The sequence below is a fragment of the Hemibagrus wyckioides genome, linkage group LG13, assembly GCF_019097595.1.
Source record: "Hemibagrus wyckioides isolate EC202008001 linkage group LG13, SWU_Hwy_1.0, whole genome shotgun sequence".
NCBI classification, from domain to species: Eukaryota; Metazoa; Chordata; class Actinopteri; order Siluriformes; family Bagridae; genus Hemibagrus; species Hemibagrus wyckioides.
In genome coordinates, this window is record NC_080722.1 from 9,095,207 (window position 1) to 9,117,005 (window position 21,799).

Here is a 21,799-nt window from a genome sequence, read left to right on the forward strand (position 1 = left end):
CATGTTCAAATCGGCTGTATGCCATGTGCTTATCATATTAGCTAACTTGTTATAATTGACAAAAGAGACCAAAGGTTGAGTTTTTATACTAAGTCCACATAAATAGCCATATGCAGCCCAGGCAGGTCAAATAAAAGTCCACAGAGCATATGTATCTGACAGAAAAATTCACACCTATTCACATTAACTTGATCCTGTTAACCACAAAGCCAGAGATTTGTAAATGAGGTCTCTTGGTGATGGATTGCTGAGTTGTGAGGTTAAGTAGAGTTCACTGAATAAGCCTCCTCAAGGCTTAATGGGCATGAATGTTCTAGGCTGGAAAAGATCCCAAACATCAGCAGGTATTAGAGTAAAACTCCCTCAACTCTACCAACACACACAGCATGCTCACAAGGCATCTGGTTCTCGAACAAAATTCACTTTATTTTGTTCATACTGATATTCACCTGCTGCCTGCTACCCAGCTATACTATAAATGCAGTCTACGGGCTTAAATACAGTTGAGTTTGCATAACTTTATTTATGCAAAATAAAGTCAGGTAACTAACAACTAAGACACTTATTATGTTATGCTAGATGGTCTTTCATTATCACAAGCAACCAAAATGGTCAAATTTGTTTTTGTTATGATATTAATATCAATACAAATCACAAAATCGGATAGAAATATCTGATTATATTTGATAAGATTTACAATATTTGCTATATAAATATTTATTTTAATATTAACTATATTAATTTAATTATATTAATATTTGCTATATATTAATTTTAATCAACTTATGTGCAAGTCTTCTGTTTTAACCAGGGAGAGGAAAAACAAATACATAATTTTAAGGTATTTGAGTACATGGTTCACTGTAATCTTTATTTTTAATTTTTTAGAAAGCTTGTTTTTTTTCAATAATAACATTTTCTATATTAATTTTAAATGTTGATAAATTACATTTATTTTTTTCACATTAAAAATAACGAATCATTACATTTTCTTACATTTATATTTAATTAAAACAGTAAAAAAAAATAATAATGTATTTAACCCTTATTTAAATAATAATTGAATATTAAATTGAATTATTAATAAATAATTCGATTCAAGACCTAATCAAAATAAAGCAGCCAAATGCTTAGCAGCAGCAGCAGCAGCTGCATTGTATGGCATAATGGAGACAAGTAAAAAATCTGTGGTCCAAATGATAAGATATCTTCATTTTTAAATGCTTTAAAGGAAACAGCAGGTTAATATTCTGCAAATAATGCGAGCCAAACTCCCTGGAGATTTTGATATTTCACAGCTTAATATTCAACCTGAGGAAACATGTACAGACAAGCCATTAGCTAGGTGAGTTAGCTAGCCAGGTCTTTTCATTATAAAAGCTTCTGCTTTTTACATGCACATGAATGTAACATGGAGTTGTCCAGACCTTTGCAGCTATAACAGCTTCAACTCTTCTGGGAAGGCTTTCTACAAGGTTGAGGAGTGTGTTTATGGAAATCTTTGACCATTTCTCAAAGTGCATTTGTGAGGTCAGGCACTGATGTTGGATGAGAAGGTCTGGCTCGCAGTCTCGGCATTAATTCATCCCAAAGGTGTTCTATGGGGTTGAGGTCAGGACTCTGTGCAGGCCAGTCAAGTTCCTCCACACCAAACTCACTCATCCATGTCTTTATGGACTTTGCTTTGTGAACTGGTGTGTAGTCATCTTGGAACAGGAAGGGATCATCCCCAAACTGTTCGCACAAAGTTAGGAGCATGAAATTGTCCAAAATGTCTTGGTATGCTGAAGCATTAAGTGTTCCTTTCACTGGAACTAAGGGGCCAAACCCAACCCCTGAAAAACAACACCTGAATTCAGTGATTGGGAGGGGTGTCCCAAAACTTTTCACAATACACTGTATGTAGTTAAAATGTTCGAATAAATGGTAGCTTGCTAGCTGCAAGCCTAAACAGACTGAAGCCCAAACAGCATGAGAATAGATTTACCTTCTGTTTAAACTGTTTAATGTGGATCACCTGGTTAGTTAACATGATTGTTTAAAACTGTAGACATATAAAAGTAATTTGTGCTGGAATTGCTCAAGAAAGTGTGTTTTATTTATTTATTTATTATACTTACTATTTACAGACAACCTATGTACTCTACATACTTTTACTCAGGCGAACTACTACACTATGTTAACTCAAGTCAGTGTGTTTTGCCCTCTTTTTACCACTGGTTGTATCTCAGACAGCATATGCAGCCTACTTTAGATAGATTAGGTCAACAGGGGAAACAGTGCTACACCGGAGATTAAAAACCTTTTTGTTTTTAATGAAAGTTTGCTGCCTTGTTCCAGAATAAACCCACATGCATTTCTTACATAGCAGTTTTGTTTTATTTTGTTTTAGATATATGGGAAAATTAGTGCATCACTTCCTGTTATTTTCCCAAAACAGAAAACACATGTGACCCAAAGGTTTGCACTCCATCACAAATCCTGCCAAAATAACATATAAAAATGTGTGTATTTAGACAAAGAAAACATAATTACAGATGTACCAGAACGAAAAAAACAGTATAGGTTTTTTTTCCATGCAAGAAGATACCCTGGGCTTTTGAATAAAATAAAATAAAATAAAATAAAATAAAATAAAATAAAATAAAATAAAATAAAATAAAATAAAATAAAATAAAATAAAATAAAATAAAATGATCCAATTAAAGTTCTAGCCAATGTTTCTGTATATAGTAATAACAAACCATGGTGTATATACACATAAAACATGTAACTGTATGTGTACTGATATGAAACAAAATTTTTACAGTGCTTCTTCCATAGAACATGCTGTAAATGCAGTTTATTAGTTCCAGCTTGTGTGAATGTACAACTATATTTGGAAAGAGCAACAAATTGATGACAGTGGAATAAAACTGTATGTGCTGGTCATAATTTACTAACCACATGCTTATCCTATCTGAATGACATATTACAACACTGAAGTCTTTGTGTGTGTATTTTAAAAAGTGTAGCCAAAAGAGCCAAACCAGTGACTGAATAAATGAACCAATGAATTATTTAATTGATTGATTGGATTCACAATAAGGCAAATTGCTAACAAGCATCACAACAGAACTTTCTTTACTGACATGTAGTTTTCCCAATTAGAAAATTCTAATGCAATATTTCACAGATATATGGTTCATTACATCCAAAAATATAATCAATTGCTTTATTACTAGAATGTACACTATATTGCCAAAAGTTTTGGGACACCCCTCCAAATCATTGAATTCAGGAGTTGGGCTCGGCCCCTTAGTGCCAGTGAAAGGAACTCTTAATGCTTCAGCATACCAAGACATTTTGGACAATTTCATGCTCCCAACTTTGTGGGAACAGTTTGGGGATGGGCACTTCCTGTTCTAACATGACTGCACACCAGCGCACAAAGCAAGGTCCATAAAGACATGGGTGAGTGAGTTTGGTGTGGAGGAGTCCTGACCTCAATCCGATAGAACACCTTTGGGATGAATTAGAGCGGAGACTGTGAGCCAGGCCTTCTCGTCCAACATCAGTGCCTGACCTCACAAATGTGCTTCTAGAGGAATGGTCAAAAATTCCCATAAACACACTCCTAACCCTATAAAGTCAATTAATCATGCTTCCAAAAGAAAAACCCAAGAGTGTTTTACTATGAATGCGGTAAATCTCACAAAATACAAAAATTCACTGTATAGTGTTATTACATACTACTTAAACTATGCTGTTTCATTTTAATTAACAAATTACTTACATCTTCGTTACTTCTTTGTCTTGATGTATTTGCCTTCTGCTGTGGGCGGACACTTAAATGATAGAAATGTTTTGGAAACCAGATGCTTGTGTTTAAGATACCAAATAAGGAAAAAAAGATATGTAAGGTATGTGTAAAAAAAAAAAAAATCACCAAAGCCTTAAGGGTGATGAGTGCTTAAAGGTGTGAGACTGAATTCAAAAACAGAAGTATTTCTACCTCATTCAGTTGATTTGCATTGGTGTTGGTTATATCAAGGAAGTACAGTAAGGTTGTAAATACTTTTCATTTTGAACCTGTAGGCTAACAGAAAGCAGTAGTTTGCTGGCTCTCATTGCCTGTGATTAGTCCTGACCAATATCCTATTTGACAGGGCAGTGAAACGGGGCAGTCATCCGAATCTTGCCTAAACATTTTTACACTATTTAACTCTATCATCTGTTTTTCCCTCTTCCAAAATGCTAATGGAGGAGAAACTAGCATACACTGTTCAATCAACACACAAATTACACAAAAGGACAGATCATGAATATTTTAAATGACCAGTTATAACACTTCTGTTTGCTCACTACACAGTAACCCAGAGGAGAGACGTGAATCTGTCTATAAGTATAGGTGTAATGCCATTAGCATTAGAATTAACCAGTTGCATATGAGATAAACAAATGACCAGTGTGGAGGAAAACATGATGAACGAATACAGTAATACATTTCAAGCAATGAGGACTCATTTAAGATTTAGATAGGGGAAGAATTATTTCTATTAGCACTATTGGATGGATAACAGATTTTTGTTATGCTCATGTAATAAGTAATTATGACGTGGCACATTTCTGTGTATTTGTCCTGTAGTGTTTGCACTAGGTTGCATACGTTGAACTTTATGCGGCTAGGACAACTTACTTTAAGTCCTTAGCTCTGTGTTGTTTTATGTTGCATCATGGTCTTGGAAAAACGTTGTTTCATTTCACTATGTATTGCATCAGCTATACACAGATCAGGCATAACATTATGAGCAGTGAGAAGTGAAGTGAGTAACATTGATGATCTCATCATGGCACCTGTTAGTGGGTGGGATATATTAGGCAGTGAAAATTTTGTCCTCAAAGTTGATGTGTTAGAAGCAGGAAAAATGGACGAGCGTAAGGATTTGAGTGAGTTTGACAAGGGCCAAATTGTGATGGCTAGACGACTGGATCAGAGCATCTCCAAAACTGCAGCTCTTGTGGGGTGTTCCCGGTCTGCAGTGGTCAGTATCTATCCAAAAAGGTCCAAGGAAGGAACAGTGGTGAACCGGTGACAGGGTCAAGGCCAGCCAAGGCTCACTGATGCACGTGGGGAGTGAAGGCTGGCCCGTGTGATCCGATCCAACAGACGAGCTACTGCTGTTCAAATTGCTGAAAAGGGTTAATGCTGGTTCTGATAGAAAGGTGTCAGAATACACAGTGCATGATGGGTCAGGGCTGTTTTGGCAGCAAAAGGGGATCAACATAATATTATGCAGGTGGTCATATTGTTATGCCTAATTGGTGTATATGATTGAAATGACAATAAAAGCTTCTTGAATTGTCTTTTAAAAGGATTTAACTCATGAGTATGAGATGTTTCTTCTCCATACATATTAATATAGAACTGCAGTTCTTGTTCCAGTATACTGAATATATACATAGCGGCACTGCATCTAAATAGAGTTGGCTAAACTTGACCCCGGAGAGGTAAAAGGGTGTGACACCTCATCACTGTGGTGTTCTGGTAAGTCAGAAGCAGCAAACATCCCGAATCTTAAGTCCTTACACTATTAAAAGATCTCCATTATATTGCATAAATGCAACTATGATGCTGTTTTGTTAGTTTGGCTTTGATTCCTTTGTTTGTTTGAAATGCTAAAGTGACTTCAATTATGTGTCCTCTGTAGCACAGGTTCTTCTGCAGGCCTTATTTGGAACATGAAACGAATATCTAGAATACATTTACAGGTTGTGGGTTGCTTTGTAAAGCTCTATGGAACTAAGTGAAGTAGGTGGAGCCAATTTCAGGGTTGAACCTGTAACAATGTATTTAGTGACATTAGCCGCGGGTGACAACAATGTGCGTCACAGTTTTGCTAACGGGGCGTTTGAAATGATATAATTATGTTTAACAAATAGCTTACTAACGTAATAAGCTTTTAGAATAATGTATCTGTATATATATTTTTTATCTTTTGCTGATTATTTTTAATTGAATAACGTTCACTCTAGCACATTTCAAGCTTGATCCATTATTTATCAAAGAGGTTTCATGTCTTTTTACCCACAAACATAGAAGTGAATATCTTAGCCTTGAGTAACACTGACTGTAGTGACTAGTGAACAGTCTGCTAGAGGGTGAGGTCACATTTGTTTCAAAGGAAATAAAAAGCAATGTTGATGTTTTGGGTTGATAAGAAGAAGGAAAGAAGGTAAGAAGGAACTAGTCTCTCTATATTGTATATCAAATTAAAGGACCTTGTAAACACACCCTGGAATCATGATGCTTTTCAAACTTGTCCATCCCCTCAGTTCTGTGGTTTATTGCTGGGCCAAATATGTGGAACCTATTACATTACCTAGAGTTTCAGCTTCCCATTTTACCACAAGTGCTGAACATTCGATATGTAGACAGGACAGACAGATAGATAGAAAGAGAAGGGCAGGCTTATGCTGCTCAAGGTTATAAGAAAATAAAGCAGAAGTCAATAAATAACAGGCTCAATCTAGGACACAAAAATACATGAATAATAGTGTAGAATGACAATAATAATCTCTGGCATAGATATTATTGGGTTGTCCTTTTAATGTTAGTATAAAACCACACAAGGATGTTACTGTAATGTTTTATATTTAATCGACTGTATAATTTCTACCAACTGTTCTTCCGGTTCCCGGTTGGGTTTCCAGTCGTGACTAAATGCAAACTAAATGCATTTATAAAATGCCTCTCATATTTCACTTGTTCATCGTCAGACCTCATTATCCATGTTGTTAATTTCTTGTACACATTCTATTACCTTTTACTCAAGAAATGGCCCTTGGTCTTTACGATTATTTTTAAAAGAACATTCCCTGAATTTAAATATTTATACACAAACATAGTGAGGGAAAATACTTTCATAAAGTTCATTACTTATTGCACTACCTCAATGTTAATATTTCATCCGCTGCTATATTTATGTTTATTTCTATTTGCACTACCTCAACCGCTGCTAGTGCAGTTTTGCACAAGACGTGTTGTCAGGCAGCTATATATATATATATATGTTATAATCATATATGTTATTGTTTTTTTCTACAGTTCTCAAATGTTGTACATTATTTCATTTTATTTCATTCCATTAACATTTCATTGCACATGTTCTCTTTTTCGGCACCAAGTGTCCTGTGTTTTTTGTGTTGTCTTTTTTGTACTTATTGTTTTTGCACTGTCTTGTCGTTGCTCTGTTTGCACCTAGCTGCACACTTTGCACTTTATGTGGCTAAGACAAACTTCTGTCCTAGCTTTTTTTGTGTTTAAACTTTATGTTGTATGTTTATGTAGCACCAGGGTCCTGGAGAAACGTCGTTTCATTTCACTATGTACTGCGTCAGCTATATGTGGTTGAAATGACAATAAAAGCTTCTTGAATCTTAAAATCTGCCCATGGCTTAAATCATTCAGTGCATCTCGCACAAATAAGGTGTGGTGCACAGTAAAGGCTTAGTGCACAATGGAACAATAAAAAATAATAGACTAGAAATAATGTTTTGTCCTCTTCAGATAAAAATAAGTCTCTCTTATACATACACACTACACAGTGTATGAGTGTATGTATATCTATATATCTATATCTATATATCTATATCTATATATCTATATCTATATATCTATATCTATATATCTATATCTATATATCTATATATATATATATATATATATATATATATATATATATAAATATATATAAATAAATATATATAATATAACAAAGTGCACAATAGACACTGGCACACATTCCATAAATTCATGTGACATGGCACCATTGAGTGTATTAATTAATGTGCTCTTATCTGATATCTAGTAATAACAAAGCCATATTTTGCCTAAAATCTACCTCATAAAAAAGGTCTTAAATGCAAACCTATAATTGGTTGCCCTTAAAAAACCTCATGCTGCAATCTGCTTGATCGGACAGATGTGTCTAAGCCGGTAGGTAGGAAAGACTGTAGGTGAGGTGTAGGTAAGTGTGACTTATCTGCTGTGGCTATGTAAATTTTGTGTGCGCTGCCCATGATGGATGGGAATTTTTCCGTTTGATACATTTCTCTTTGGGATCTTATCTTTCAAACACAGTCAGGACTTTGACTGTCTTCACGGAAATGAAGAGAACAAACCACGCTCATGCACATACATACGCACACAAAAATATATCTATATACACACACAACTATTAATGAACCATTTTACTTTGTGTGTGTGTGTGTGTGTGTGTGTGTGTACATATCTCACATATACACGTGTTTCTTATTCAGTCCAGTTTAATCGCCTGGTGGTATTACAATCATTGGAGAAATCTTCTTCGAGTAATGTGTTGCAATACTGAACACATTTTAGCTTTAAACCTTTACAATACAACATTGATTCAATTAGGCACTATTAAAATGATCGCAATCATAACATACCTACTGCACAGAAATGCTGCTGTAAGCTTCACTGTCAGGAAAAACAAAAAAAGGTATGATAAAGATACAAATCAACACACGACGGTGATCCGAAAGGTCCAATGACGTACCTTATTTGAGCTATACAAGATAAAAGATACGTATTAACAGTACACAGAATTTATATTCATGCATACAAAAGTGTGTACCATGAAATGGACAGTTTAGTACCTTTTTCTGGGTATGTAGATGGATGAACAATTTCAGACATACAGTCTCACAAAAAAAAGGTATTAAACTGTGCACTAGAGTAGTATGTTTAGTAGTTTAAGAACTTACAGTCCATTATGTTAAAAAGTCAGTTTGAGATGTACTCTTGTGGATACCACCCCAATAACAAGCAAAGCTACAGCTATTTTCTTTTCTGAGTGTATGAAGCCAGTAACAGGCTGAGTATTTCACATTATTACGAATCAAAGTGAAGTACCATTCATCATGCGCACGTTTCTTCGGTAAATGCATAGTACTGGAGTAGCAAAGACAGTCACTGGGTAATACATGAACAGTCTCCATGATCAGTCCTACATCCAACTCTACAGTCTCACCTCCTGGGCTGAATTTCTTATTCAGGTTCACTGTGGACAAAATGCCCATATATTGTCTCTAATGGGCAAATGGATACCTAGCCATTCCATGGTGAAGCTTCTACGGTCCATGGCCAAGGTAAAAACATAATGAAACTTTGTTGTTTAAAAAAAAAAAAAAGAAAGAAAGAAAGAACAGGGTAAGGCACCCAGAGCAGGAAGTCTTGGCTAGATTCACCACTGTGATTTCCACTGCAGGCCATTACCCTACAGAGAAGAACAGGAAAAGAAAGTTTTTATTTTTAATAGACATGAAGGTAGCATCTTACAATTCTGTTTACTTCATACATCAAGTTTTTGTCCTCCTTGTTCAATACACTCAACCTAATCCATAATTAATTGATGAAATATGTATGCACTTTGGCCTTTTTAATCTACTATTGAGAGACTTGAGGTATTTTTAGAGCCGGACTCCTTCTCTCAGAGTAACGAGATTTGTTCAATGTGACTGGAGGAAACAGAACACCTTATTTATATCTGCAGTGTGAAGGCAATGAAATGCAAGTTGCAAAACCCCCCAAATTATATATGCTAGTGGTTGGCTACAAAAGGCTTCATTCAAAAAGCTGATCAGTAGATAAATCCCTTTCAGATATGATACGAGATTGGCTCCTTATTTGCAGGGTTTCATTTTGCAAATCCATGTGCACAAGCCCAGACTGGGTTCTGATTCAAGTATTCCACTCTGTCCTTCACATGCAGCACTCCAATGTGTATGTCTAACTATAGACATTTATAATCCATGCAAACAACAAGATTTATTCTGGACGCCTGAACAATGCAAATTCCATTTCCCAAAACAGGGATTCTCTCAGGTAGTTAGTTTCCTTTTCAAACAAAGCAGAAAGAAGAAAAAAAAAGAGTCACGAAAGCATTGAAAACGTAAGGAAGAAGTGAGGAAAAAAAAGAATGCCGGATGACAACACCCTGCAATCAAGTAGGACTGTCCAGTGCTTACGCCCTGACTTGAGTAGTGTTCTCTAGCTTGAGTGTCTTCCACAACACAAATCTGACTGCTGGATCAGATATCAGGTGCAGAAAAAATGTGGAAAAAGAAAGGATTTCCAGAACGGAACATGACACTGCAAGAGTAAATGATGAGGAAGTTGAGAGTGAGAGAGAAATAGGAAGAATCAGGATAGACTGAAAAACAGGAGCTCCTGACAAATAATAAAAGTAAGACAGGAGTGAGGGCATGGTAGATCAGCGGGGAAGCCCCAGAGGTGATGGCTCTACAAGAACAATACAAGGAAATCGGAAAGACGAGGTATGATCACAGAGCTGCATACGTTAGTGACGGGTCGCCGTCCGATGTCGGACAGGTTCGGGCTGATGTTGCCGCTCTGACTGGGTTGAGAGACGAGAGAAGCTCGTGGGATTGAAGTATCATAAGAATGGTCCACCTGGAGCTAAAGCCACAAGTATGAAGAGGGACAAATAAGCTGTGTAAAAATAGTATTGTTGAATGTGAATTTGCATAGGCAAAACAGGACAGGTAAATACTGCTACTCACATTCGTCACTCCTTTGGTGATAATTGCGAGCTCTGTGGGCTGGTACACGGAGCTACGCATCTGTCCGTTATAGCCACTATATGGAGACAATGGCTTGTTACCTGATAACACACAGTAAAAAGTCAGAGTGAGAAATCCAGGTAAAAACAAAGTTCCATTGTTGACAACAAGAGCTAACATGTTTCACAGACATTCCACAAAATCTAATGTAATTAAACTGGAAACAAATTATAACAAGTCAGTCTTTAATGCTGGTGCAGGCATTTGGTGGGAGAGGTAACACCAACCCACTGTTAGTTATTTTTCTTGTAGCAGCATGCCTCATCATGTACATCAAGTGTAATTTATCACAGCCTATGTGAAGCCTAACCAATAGCAGCTTGATAATTAGACATGGGCTTATTCGATGACTAATTGTAAGATCATTATAACAAATATGTGCTAAAGCTAAATAAAATGAAAAATGGGCAACAATGTAATTAGCTTTAATGCATCCAATGGAAGAGTCATTCACATTATGGTATGATATGAAAGCAGTAAAATATTGCTGTATCCTTGTCAGGAAGGCGGGTAGTAACACTGGAAGGGAAATGTCCTCTGCCGCTGTGAAATGCCTGACCGGCATGACGGTATAGCCACACCTCAGTCTCGGTGGAGATGTGAGAGTAAACAAACCGAGATCTGAATCATTGTTCTTTGAAATGTGTTAGCCATATTGACCGCCATTACCCAGGGTTTGGTGCGTGCTCACTTTGCTCTTCACTGAGTAATGCAATCATGCACACGGCCCTGAGGCATTGGGCTAAAATGGAAAAACTGGCTTAATGTGACGAACTGTTTTGTTTTCACAATCGAAATGGCTTAGCAAACACTAAATAAAATAGCATGACAGCATGATGTTGACTTTTTAATATTTGCCCTGTATAATCCAGAAATGTATGCTAATTGATGATCAATGAAACAGGATGTGAGAGAAAAGGAGAGAGACAGGGCATCTGCAGAACAATGTGATCTAAAGACTCGTCTTCTGCCATTACAGACACCACTTCAAACATCGGCGTATCATATTCAGTAGTGTAAGCAGCAGACTTTGGCAGAACCCAGCTTTCTGTATCTTGCGCTTTTTTAAAGTCCTTCTATTTAATCATTCTGTCATCCATTTTAAATTGGTTTCTGGAGTATGTTTTACTGCAATAAATCTGTCACAAAGCTCGCCAGTTTGAATGCATTACTCAGCTAATGAGCCATGACTGTGTGTGTTTTTTTAAGTTAATAATTATTTTAACTTAACAGATTGAAACAAATTTTTAAAAATCTCTAGGATTTTGTATTTAAGAAAACATGTTCATTATTCATTTGATCATGCCGAAACATCACAACAAGTCTGCAGTGTTGTATAAATGCTAGGAATGTGACCCATGGAAATCAGGAAAGCAGCTTATAAAATCACCTGCAAAGCACAGAGCAAAACAACGGAAATGAAAAACAAAACAAAACAAAACAAAAAAAAAAAAAACACAATCGTGTACCTGTTTTGGGTTCGTCCATAGAGAAGGCCTTATTTTCCATAAACATGCTCTGTGTGCCTTGCTCTTTCAGGATGTTCTCGTACCCTATGCCATGGTTTGAATAGACATCTGTGGGGAGTGATGATACCTCGTCTGTATTGTCGGTCACATGGCACAGCTCGGGCACTGTGTAAAGGAGCAGGAAAACCCAGGCATTGGCCACCAGTGCTATAGTGAGGGTCGGGTCGTTCCACGCGGGGCTGCCGTGCTTGCCGTTGCCGTACGTGTACATGACTATCCATGCAACCCAAATGCCGAGGGAGAACATTCCAGTGAGCAGGATGAAGACTCCGTCCTTGTGCCAGCGCTGGTGTTCCCCGAACAGGATAGGTATTGATGCCACAATGAAAGCCACCAGTAGGACCATAACATAAATAAGAGCCATTACAAAGTCTTTGTTGGCAATTAAGCATGGCACAGTTGGTCCAGAGGTGACGTTAATGGGCTGGCGGACCATGGTGATAATCAACCATTCTGTGTTGATGATCACTTCGACCAACCAAAGCGCCAAGGCTCCAAGGCATAGTGCCCAGGCTCGGGGTGCCTTGTTGTACCTGGACAGGATGTTGAGATTTATGGCTTTCATAAGAAGGCAGGAGAAGCAGGCAGCAAACAACACGCCAAACAGGAAGCGGCGTGAGGTACATGTGGCAAAGTCCTGGCCCACAATGAAGGCAAATGCCAGCCCAAAGAGGCCCAGAGTGCCCACAAGTAAGCCAATGTCCAGTGGTACTGACCTGCGCCGCCTGTCGTCTGACATAAATGGCAGGCTGGCAAGGACAACCATCAGCAGTATGAGGCTTACCAACACTCCAGCTGTGGCGAATGCCTCCAAAACGATGCCCCAAACTAAACCAAGATCACACAGGTTATAGTAGATAGCGCTCACGTTGGAGCCGCAACCCTGTGGTGCCCCTGTTGAGCCAGGCACAAATGCAACAATCAGGGCAAGTAGAAGGTTCCAGAAAGATCTGGGAGTGAAGCAATCCATGGCTGAGGTCACCTGCGTTCAGACACAAATAAGACACCAAACATCAACCAAGAGAAGCAGATAGACAGAGCAGACAGAGAAGGCAATACTGAGCTTCTAAATAAGAGACAATGATCTTTACAATGAAAATGAGACAAAACACCCAATGAGGGAGATCAGAAACTGAAGACAATCTGAACATTCGTTTTAAATAATCACATGTTCGTGCATGCTTGAAAGAGATGCCCTGCCCAGATGTGTGACTGCGTGTATGAATGTGTATGGGAACACCACAGAAGGTCTCGCCCTGAGAACAGGAATATCTAGACCTGGCGTTGATCCACAGAGCTCTGTAAATCATTCATGAGTTTTACACAATATTGACTTTTTTCCCAAGGGTAGGTTTGAGGCATTCTTGGAGAGATCAGGACAGGTTTCCTTTTTTTATTAGTTGTGTTTTTTTTAAAAAAAAAAAAAAAACAGATTCAGACACAGACAAAACCATTGTTCTAGAAAGATGTGTGTTATGGTACAGAATCCCTTTGTGTGTTTGGGCTTTCCAAGAATAGTGTTGGCTTTAGAGCTTTGGAATAATTTAAGCAAAAGCTTGAACAATGCACCTTTTTAACAAAATCAGGGAAAAAGTGCAGATGATTTGAAGCCATAAGCCAGATCTTCTTGTAGGACACTTTTTTGGTTAGAGAAAATGGTTTTAAACACTGCTGGTCAGTAACGTATGTAATTCGTCTAAGCATATGTAATTCGTCTCAGCCTGAAGAGCTTCATTTGGTAGCATTTGACGGAATAACACACAGCTGGAATAAGTCCTGAAACACTCCTGAGGTGCAATGGCGTATACACAAAACCTGAATTGTTGTATCTCGATGGAGGACATTGCACCTCCTTCTTTCTCTTTGCACAGGCGCCCTGAAACACTTCTTCAGGATTTATAGCTGTTCCGCTTTAACAGGACTATCTTTGTTTATTCAAAACATTCATGTCATTTCCTATTAACAATTCTGATCTCTGTGTGTCTGTCATATCCACAGTTGAATATACACTAGATATATTGGTAAAATAATTAGTTTAACATCAACTACCACACTGATTTCTAGACAATTAAAAACATCATATAACCCTAAACTGTTAGAGTTAATTAATCTTAATACACTGCAAGAGTTAACCTAAAGTCATTCACACACACACACAGGTGTAAAAAACTAGTAATATTAAAATAATGTAAACTAACAATTTAGTTAATCCTATCCGTTAACCTTCTAAACTAAAATTGAGTTGCGTTATGTTTGACGGACAGTTTTTCGCACCAATCAGAACACAAAATCGCTGAGCGATACCCAATCAGATTCGGGTAGAGGCGGGACAAAGAAAAGCTCAATACACACCTGCGTAAATCAACAAAGTAGCACACTGGGTGTTTGATGAAATAGATCTGTTTTATTTAGACGCAGTAAAAAAAATTGGGAAAAATTTCTCGTCTGAAATCGTACACACCGCCACACCGGCACTGTAAACTTTAGCCAAAACATTCACTTTGCATTAAATATGCGTAAAATCTTGCTCCGACTGTCGGAGCCTATTCACGTGTTAAGCTACAAGTAATTCAGTAACAAAAAAAAAAAAAAAAAAAAGTTAGAATAAACACTGTCCTGTCACGATTGACCTTAATTGTAAAGAATAAAGAGGATTTTATTCTCGAGTTACTCAATAAAGCATGTTCTTATGAAGTAAAGTGGACTTACTTGACCGTGGCTGTAGTAAGAGATGAACTGCTCCGCTACTCTGCTCCTCTGTTTAATTATCCTTTCTCAATCACTTTAGTTCAGTGTGTGAAAGAAATCTTTTTACATTGCGAAGACAAAATGGGTGGCTAAAGTTGACGAAGGAAGGTTTTTAAACCCGTCCAAGTGGTCCACTTTTTTGTGTTTCACTTCATATCTTCATAAGCGCTGGTCCGAACAGGTTTTGTTGTAATCTGCCGTGCTCTTCACTGATACTGTCGTGGCGAACCTGCTACCTCACTAACGAGGCGCGGGGGCGCGCGCGCGTGCTCGTAGGAGCGCGCGCGCGCGGCGTGAAATCGTGCACTCCAAGCGAGATAACTTCAGCCTGATAGGTGTTTTTCTGTGAAATATTTAAAGTAGATATGTTTTGTCACACTGTAATCACTGTCTTTCAGTCCTCTCTGCTTTGTGCCTTAATGGAATTAAGGCACATAATAATGGAAACACACACATAATAATGGAAACACACACACACACACACACACACACTGATCCCAATAGTTAATGCAATCTTTGCAATTTTTGCTCAAGTGCTACACAGTGGCTAATGTAGATCCTAAGAGCTGGTGCTGTAATCAGACTGAAGAATGTCCTGTGCTTAATCCAGGACTCCTATTCGTTTCAACACACACAAGTGTTTGAGTTTAGGTTAAACAGTTGTAGAAGAGTAATGATTTATAATCATTCTCCTCTGCTGTCACCCAAAAGAGGATAGTGGTTTTAAACAATTGACATTGTCACAAGGCAGCTTTTACCAAAAAGAAAATCCTAATGCAGATTTAGATCAGTAGAAATTCCTTGAAAGGAAGTAGACTTGGAGTTGGACACCAGGAGTCTTACTGTTATTAGTAATGCTCTACTACTAATATTAATAATAGGAATGCAAATGCTAGTAATAACACTATAATAATCGTTATCTTGTAATACGAGTGAATCCAGCTGTGCACTATTTAGAGCAGGAAGACAAAGAGTTTAATAAAGAATTTGGATGATGACATTGGGACATCTTGTGATACGAATGCAAATCTTATTGCTGATGTCATGAATTCTACACCGATAAGAAAATCAGAGTGTCTCTCTTCTAACACTAATCCTTAACACTCAGTGACCCTTTCAAGCATGAAAGACCATGCTCCTGTTCAGGACATGAAACGAAAAACCATATTTGCATGCCTTCCCTCCTCACTCAGCATACACGCACACTCGTCCTGTATCTGTTGTCTCTGGTTTGTGTGTGTCTGTGTGTGTGTGATTACAGGCAAGCTCACACCCTTGTCCTTCTTTGGGTTAGCACTGTTTTGCTTACTCCATTCTGCCAGCATCTACTTTGAGGTAGTCAGTCTTCTTGTGTTGATGAACTAAGCAGCTAAAGTAGATTTTATCTGTCCCTTTTTTGTTTATCATGAAACTTAATGCCAGTGAAAGTGCATGTGTATTGAAAAACATGCAATTCTTGTGAATTTCCCAGACAACTCAGTCATTACAGGTGTAGATATTATTACTGACAGTTGAACATTAAATTGCTGCATAGGTCTTACTTAGCAATATAATAAGTAGTTAAAAATCGTCCCACTTTGATGGAGTGTCAGTATAAATGGATGCAAAATGCCACCTAGTGGAGAGTTTGAACAAAAATTAATGGATTGTTTTTTGTATATTCTTTGATAAGTAAAGCCCTGGCAGAAAGCTGAAAGAAATACAATCCAACACTAGTTTAAATGAATTTTTATTTCATAGTCATAATCAAGATACAAACATTTTGCAGATGCTGCAGTCACAGCAACAATTGTCAGTATGACCAAATAAATTTTTCAAAAGTTAAAAAGTACTTAAAAAATATGACAAAGGCTGTCAGCGATAGAAGATCAGAACTGCTGCCTCTGTTATGTCTTTGGATGAGCTCCTTTTAGGAGCCCCATGAAGGTCAGCGAAGTCTCCACACTGATCATGCTGTCCTACTTCCCCAATGCAGTACTGCAAAATGTACAAAAAAATCAAACAAACATTAATCTCACATACATTAATGATAACAAAGCACAGATGTGTTGTTGCACTGAATAAATAATTTACATGTTCTGTATGGCATCCAGTTGGTTTGATCCCAGAGCACAGAGCCATCGCTGCCTTCTTCTCATTAAACACTCTGAAGGTGACGAAGCCCGGCTCAAACTCACCTAACATGAAGAATGGACAAAATAATTAACTTTTTGACATATTCTTATTTCAACATAGAAGTTTAATTCAAGTTAATATTTGGTCAGTTAAAGTCACCTGTTATTCTAATTTAATATCTCATTATTTAACTCTCATCAATTCTCTAAAAGATATTAGTTATTCAGTTACAAATAAAGAAGCAATTTCTTATTTAAAGACCTGAGATTATGCATTGAAATTAGTACTATGTACTATGTCAAAAAAAATAAATTAATAAATAAAATGAAAAGGGAAGAAGTAAATGAAATATTATGTCTATGAAGTGAGATATTTTTTTCACAGCTTGCAGTTTAGAATTTTGAAAAATAATAATACAAACCTTTTCCAGCTGCTCCATAAAGGTCTGTCATTGAATCCTCGTCACCTGTATCATATACCACTGGGGTAGAAGGACCTCTATTGTCTTTACACGCTCCTGCTCCAAACTTCACTGGATATTTCTGGAAAATTACAATACCTGACATATTAAAAGGAGAGTTAAAGCCAGAATCTTAATATTTGTTTTACTTCTGATTGATTCTTCTAAGTCTTAAGTCTTAAGTTAGTGAGTGTATAATATGTATATATGTCTCAGGTTGAGATGTTGTATATGCAACCAACCACACAAGTGTTACTTCAGTGAGTGTGCTACTCTACCTTAAATAACTGGTAGAGGCTTCCACCATTTTGGTCGAGGAAATGGGTTTCAGTGTGGTAGCGCAGTATTGAAGTATTTGCCCAGTTTTGGAGCTGAACATCATTAGGAACATGCCACACTGCCACATCCTCCCCATAAATGTCATAGTACCCAGGATTCTGTAAAGTAATGGTCTAGAGGTTAGGTAGGCCCAGAAAAAAAACCCACTATTTTCCAAACTAGTTTCCTAGAATGAGGAAAATAAACCACTGTGAATATTAGGAGCTTTAATATAGATCTATATATCCTTTTTTAACCCATTGTTCCTGGGACAGGCTTTATATCCATTGCAGCTGTATGTGCTTTATCTGACCAGGATAAAGCACATACTAAGAGGAATAAATTAATTATTATGATTTCTAATTTATCATGTAGTGCAGTTCAGGAGTTAAAACGTTCTGGAAAATTATGTTGAAGTTGTATCAAATATCACTATTTAAGAATAGTGTGTGATAGTCAACCTAACAACTGGACACAATTTACTGATAATCTACTTAAAAGATAGAATTGACCTATGAAAATGTCACAAGTCAGCTTAGGGCAAATAATTTCCAGTGAGCAAGTCAAATTGAAGTGAAGATCCTCTATCATATACGTATATTTATTTTACGATATCAAAGATGTCCATGCATAACTGTGTAAATAATACAAACATACCTTATAGTCATCACTGGTAGCACCCTCTGCAGTGCCAAATGTGGCAGTGTTCACCCAGGTTCCTTCACCATCAGGCCGTCTGGGATCACTACCCTGCTCGCTTGACCAGCGGTCACCTACAGTGCATTTCCCATTGATGTTGTTCTCATGTACACTGGCTACCAGTGTCCAGCCACCTCCAGCTGTGGTCATGTCACAGAATGCCTGGTACATGAAACCGTTTTCTGTTGTTAGGAAATAGATGCCATCTGAAGAATAATAGAATAATAGAATTTAAAAACACTTTAAAGTTTAGGAAGGTTTAGACACAAAATTTAAGTTATGTTTGCCTTCATATGAAGAAGTACTTTGGTTTGTTTGTTATGCTGGAAAAGCTCTCACCTGTTGTGGCTCCAAATACCTCCTTGATATCCAGACAGCTCCTACTGATTGTTCTCAACCTGGCATGATACTTACCAAGTTCTGGGTTTATATATGTGTTATTTTCAATTATTGGCTTAGGGGTGACCACCTCTCCTGCAACATGCAAAAGTCTCAGTGTAAACAACATTCAAAAGAGGAGACAGAGAAGACATTGCATGTATTAAAAAAGCTTATCCTCTTAATTCATATCAGTTGAATGTCTAAAGAAAGGTATAACTTTTTCAGAAATGATCTCTTCTTACCCAAACTGAAAAAGTGATGTTGGTGTACAAGGACACATATCATAAAGATAATTCTATGTAGCATTTTACAGCAGTAACAGTGACACCGTCAGTGACTCTTCTATCTGAGGCTTTACCTGATTTCGCACAGCCTGTGTGTTTGCATTTTATAATCCATTTGGAGTTACCCTTTGATCAGGAACTTTTTTTTGTTACTCAATATTTATCCCTAATCATTAAACACAGAGTAAAGTTTTAGTGTTTGCTAGGAATATCTGAAATTTCTAAATGTTTGAATATGTGGTACAAATGACAAATAGCAGTTTTTTTACTATGGCACTGTACTCTGTGAACTTGCCTAGGATTGAAATTTCCTAATGTTTATATAGGGTAAAATTGGCAAAATAGGAAAGATAAATAAATAAATGAAATAAATGACCTCAGTAATACCAACTGTTGCCAAAAAGTTCATCAACATCTTCACTGGAACTAAGAGGCCCAAACCTGTTCTTTCATAACAATGTGTACAAATTAAGGTTTATGAAGCCATAGCTTGCCAAGGTGTGTGTAGAAGAAGTTGTGTGGCCTGCACAGAGCCTTAACCATCATTTTTGGGATAAACTAGAATGCTGAATTCATGCCATACCTCATCATATGACATCAGTGTATAATTTCACTATGAACTGAATGAGCACAAATCTCCATAAACTTAAGAAAAGAAAAGTTGGGTGTAAGTATAGAATGGGGCATTCAAGAAGCACTATTTTTGAGCATATAGTTTACAACTAAATAACCAGCCAGCATATTTGTAATACTTCTACATAGTCTACAAACATTAACATAGCAGCAATAAAACAGAAGGATTAGCAACAATTACTGAAAAAGGTCACTTGGCAGTGTTTTTAACATAGTTCATGTTAAATAATACATATAACATATTGTATATCTGGATGAGGAACAGTATATATAATACTACATTCAAATATAAAACATATATAACAATTAATCTGACAGTAATAAGAGCAAACAATTCTATGGTATTTTATTTCACCATATAATACACTAGGAAACTTCTTTTATATTTTGCTACTGATTTCATTTTTAAGAGGAAAAAGAAGCCTGGAATTCTTTTTTTCACGTATTCCGGCTTTGGAGGCTGGCGTCAGAGCACAGGCTCAGCCATGGTACGGCACCGCTGGAGTAGGCAGAGTTAAGGGCATTTCTCAACAGCCCAACAGTGGTAGCTTGACAATGATGGGGCTTGAACCCTGATTTTCCGAATAAAAACCCAGAACCTTAACCACATGAGTCACCATTGCCCTAAAAGATGCTATAAAAAGCACTGATTAATTGCTTACATAACCATGTAATAGCATATCAGTGTATTATATGCTGGGGACACTGCCCCTATAATTCTTTCAAAAGTTTACAAGTTTTGGCTTCAAACACTTTTGAAAACCATTTATGCAATAACTTAAGTCAAAAGTCTGTGTAAAAAAGTACTACAAAATGTCACTTACTCCATGTGGAAATACATTTGAATGAGTCAGCTCAATGATATTGTACAGTGTTACCAGGTACCACATTCACTGCTAGACCAACCTGGAAAAAGCATTCTTATTGTTTCATTCAAGAGAAGAAATTTCTAGTCCACCTTGACCTGGTTGCTTAATAAACGTTCTTTCAGGTTCATATCAAGTTGCCTGTTTTATGTCCTTAAATGATGGTCTAAAACTAAAATGACCCATTACCATCTGGCAAAGAAGAGTCTTTGACTATATAAATGTCTTTATGCTCACTTGAATGCATGTCAAGTCTTTTTCTGCCATTAATGGTTGAGGATCGTCTGTCAGATTTATTCTTCTATAAAAGTACAATGGAAAAAGAGTTGGTTGAACTTGAGATGCCTGAAATCAGTGATGTTCTTTACAGATATGATTCCAGTTCATGGATTAAAGATTGCAAGGCTCAGCTACACAGTAATCATTATCACTGGTCTCCTTTCTCATTCATTTGCTAAAGATGCATGTTCTCACAACACTCTGCAGCTGTGTCACCCAAAAAAGGCTCCTTTAGTCCATGTCCACATTCTAGTCTGTTCCTGCACAGTGACATTATTGTGTAAAGTGTTTAGACCCATTTGCTCACTCTCCTTGTTTTGTTTATCAGGAGCTTAGTGACTGATGTGCTATGTTCTCCACTGCATGTGTTTGACATAGGCTACAGATGATAACATCTGGCTAGCTAGAGAGAGGGGGAGAGAGAGATGAAGTTAAACACACTAATCAGAGAGTATAGAGAGTGTAAAGAGAGGTCATTCATAGGGCACAAGGTATTTCTAAGCAAAGTTTATATGTGTTATGTAGGGCATTGGCTAAAAGGGTTTAACCTAAATATATTTTTAGCATTTATTGGTGCAATATAGGTTCACATTTATGTTGGGTGCTTTTGACTATTATAACTGGAACTACGAGGATTACTAAACAAGGTTTAAATAGGAGCATATTGCAAATAAGATAATTTATTATACAACAGACTACCACTTACCAGTCAGTTTCAGTCTCCGTCCTTGTCTATTGATATCAGGCTCTTGTTAGCATTAACAGTAACAGTAATATTTATGAGACTTCACTGCAGAATATGCAGTTTACTATATCAGAATATGATTCACTTTAGCCAAC

At 37.1% G+C, this 21,799-nt stretch overlaps 2 protein-coding genes across 2 annotated transcripts; both read right to left on the reverse strand.

Annotated features, from left to right (window-relative positions):
* Positions 1–8,289: 8,289 nt before the first annotated feature.
* On the reverse strand, positions 8,290–15,179 carry gprc5c (G protein-coupled receptor, class C, group 5, member C). The gene is made up of 5 exons (XM_058406981.1): positions 14,886–15,179; positions 12,117–13,158; positions 10,588–10,688; positions 10,364–10,483; positions 8,290–9,281 (listed from the first exon to the last, which is right to left on the reverse strand). The coding sequence occupies exons 2-5, from the start codon at positions 13,144–13,146 to the stop codon at positions 9,249–9,251; spliced, it is 1,284 nt and encodes a 427-aa protein (XP_058262964.1). The 5' UTR covers positions 13,147–13,158; positions 14,886–15,179; the 3' UTR covers positions 8,290–9,248.
* Positions 15,180–16,636: 1,457 nt separating this feature from the next.
* Positions 16,637–19,283, reverse strand: itln3 (intelectin 3). Its single transcript, XM_058406784.1, has 7 exons — positions 19,140–19,283; positions 18,856–18,990; positions 18,475–18,722; positions 17,778–17,936; positions 17,461–17,581; positions 16,998–17,101; positions 16,637–16,901 (listed from the first exon to the last, which is right to left on the reverse strand). Exons 1-7 carry the CDS (start codon positions 19,201–19,203, stop codon positions 16,779–16,781), a joined length of 954 nt encoding a protein of 317 aa, XP_058262767.1. The 5' UTR covers positions 19,204–19,283; the 3' UTR covers positions 16,637–16,778.
* Between the last annotated feature and the right edge of the window lie 2,516 nt (positions 19,284–21,799).

Coding starts and splice junctions, on each gene's coding strand:
- gprc5c (XM_058406981.1), bottom strand. CDS start 13,146: ATGGATTGCTTCACTCCCAGATCTTTCTGGAACCTTCTACTTGCCCTG. Junction 10,689..12,116: donor TATGGACGAACCCAAAACAG/GTACACGATTGT, acceptor GTGTGTTATCAG/GTAACAAGCCATTGTCTCCA. Junction 9,282..10,363: donor GACGGCGACCCGTCACTAAC/GTATGCAGCTCT, acceptor TCTTCTCTGTAG/GGTAATGGCCTGCAGTGGAA.
- itln3 (XM_058406784.1), bottom strand. CDS start 19,203: ATGCTACATAGAATTATCTTTATGATATGTGTCCTTGTACACCAACAT. Junction 18,723..18,855: donor GGTATTTGGAGCCACAACAG/GTGAGAGCTTTT, acceptor ATTATTCTTCAG/ATGGCATCTATTTCCTAACA. Junction 17,102..17,460: donor TTATGGAGCAGCTGGAAAAG/GTTTGTATTATT, acceptor TCTTCATGTTAG/GTGAGTTTGAGCCGGGCTTC.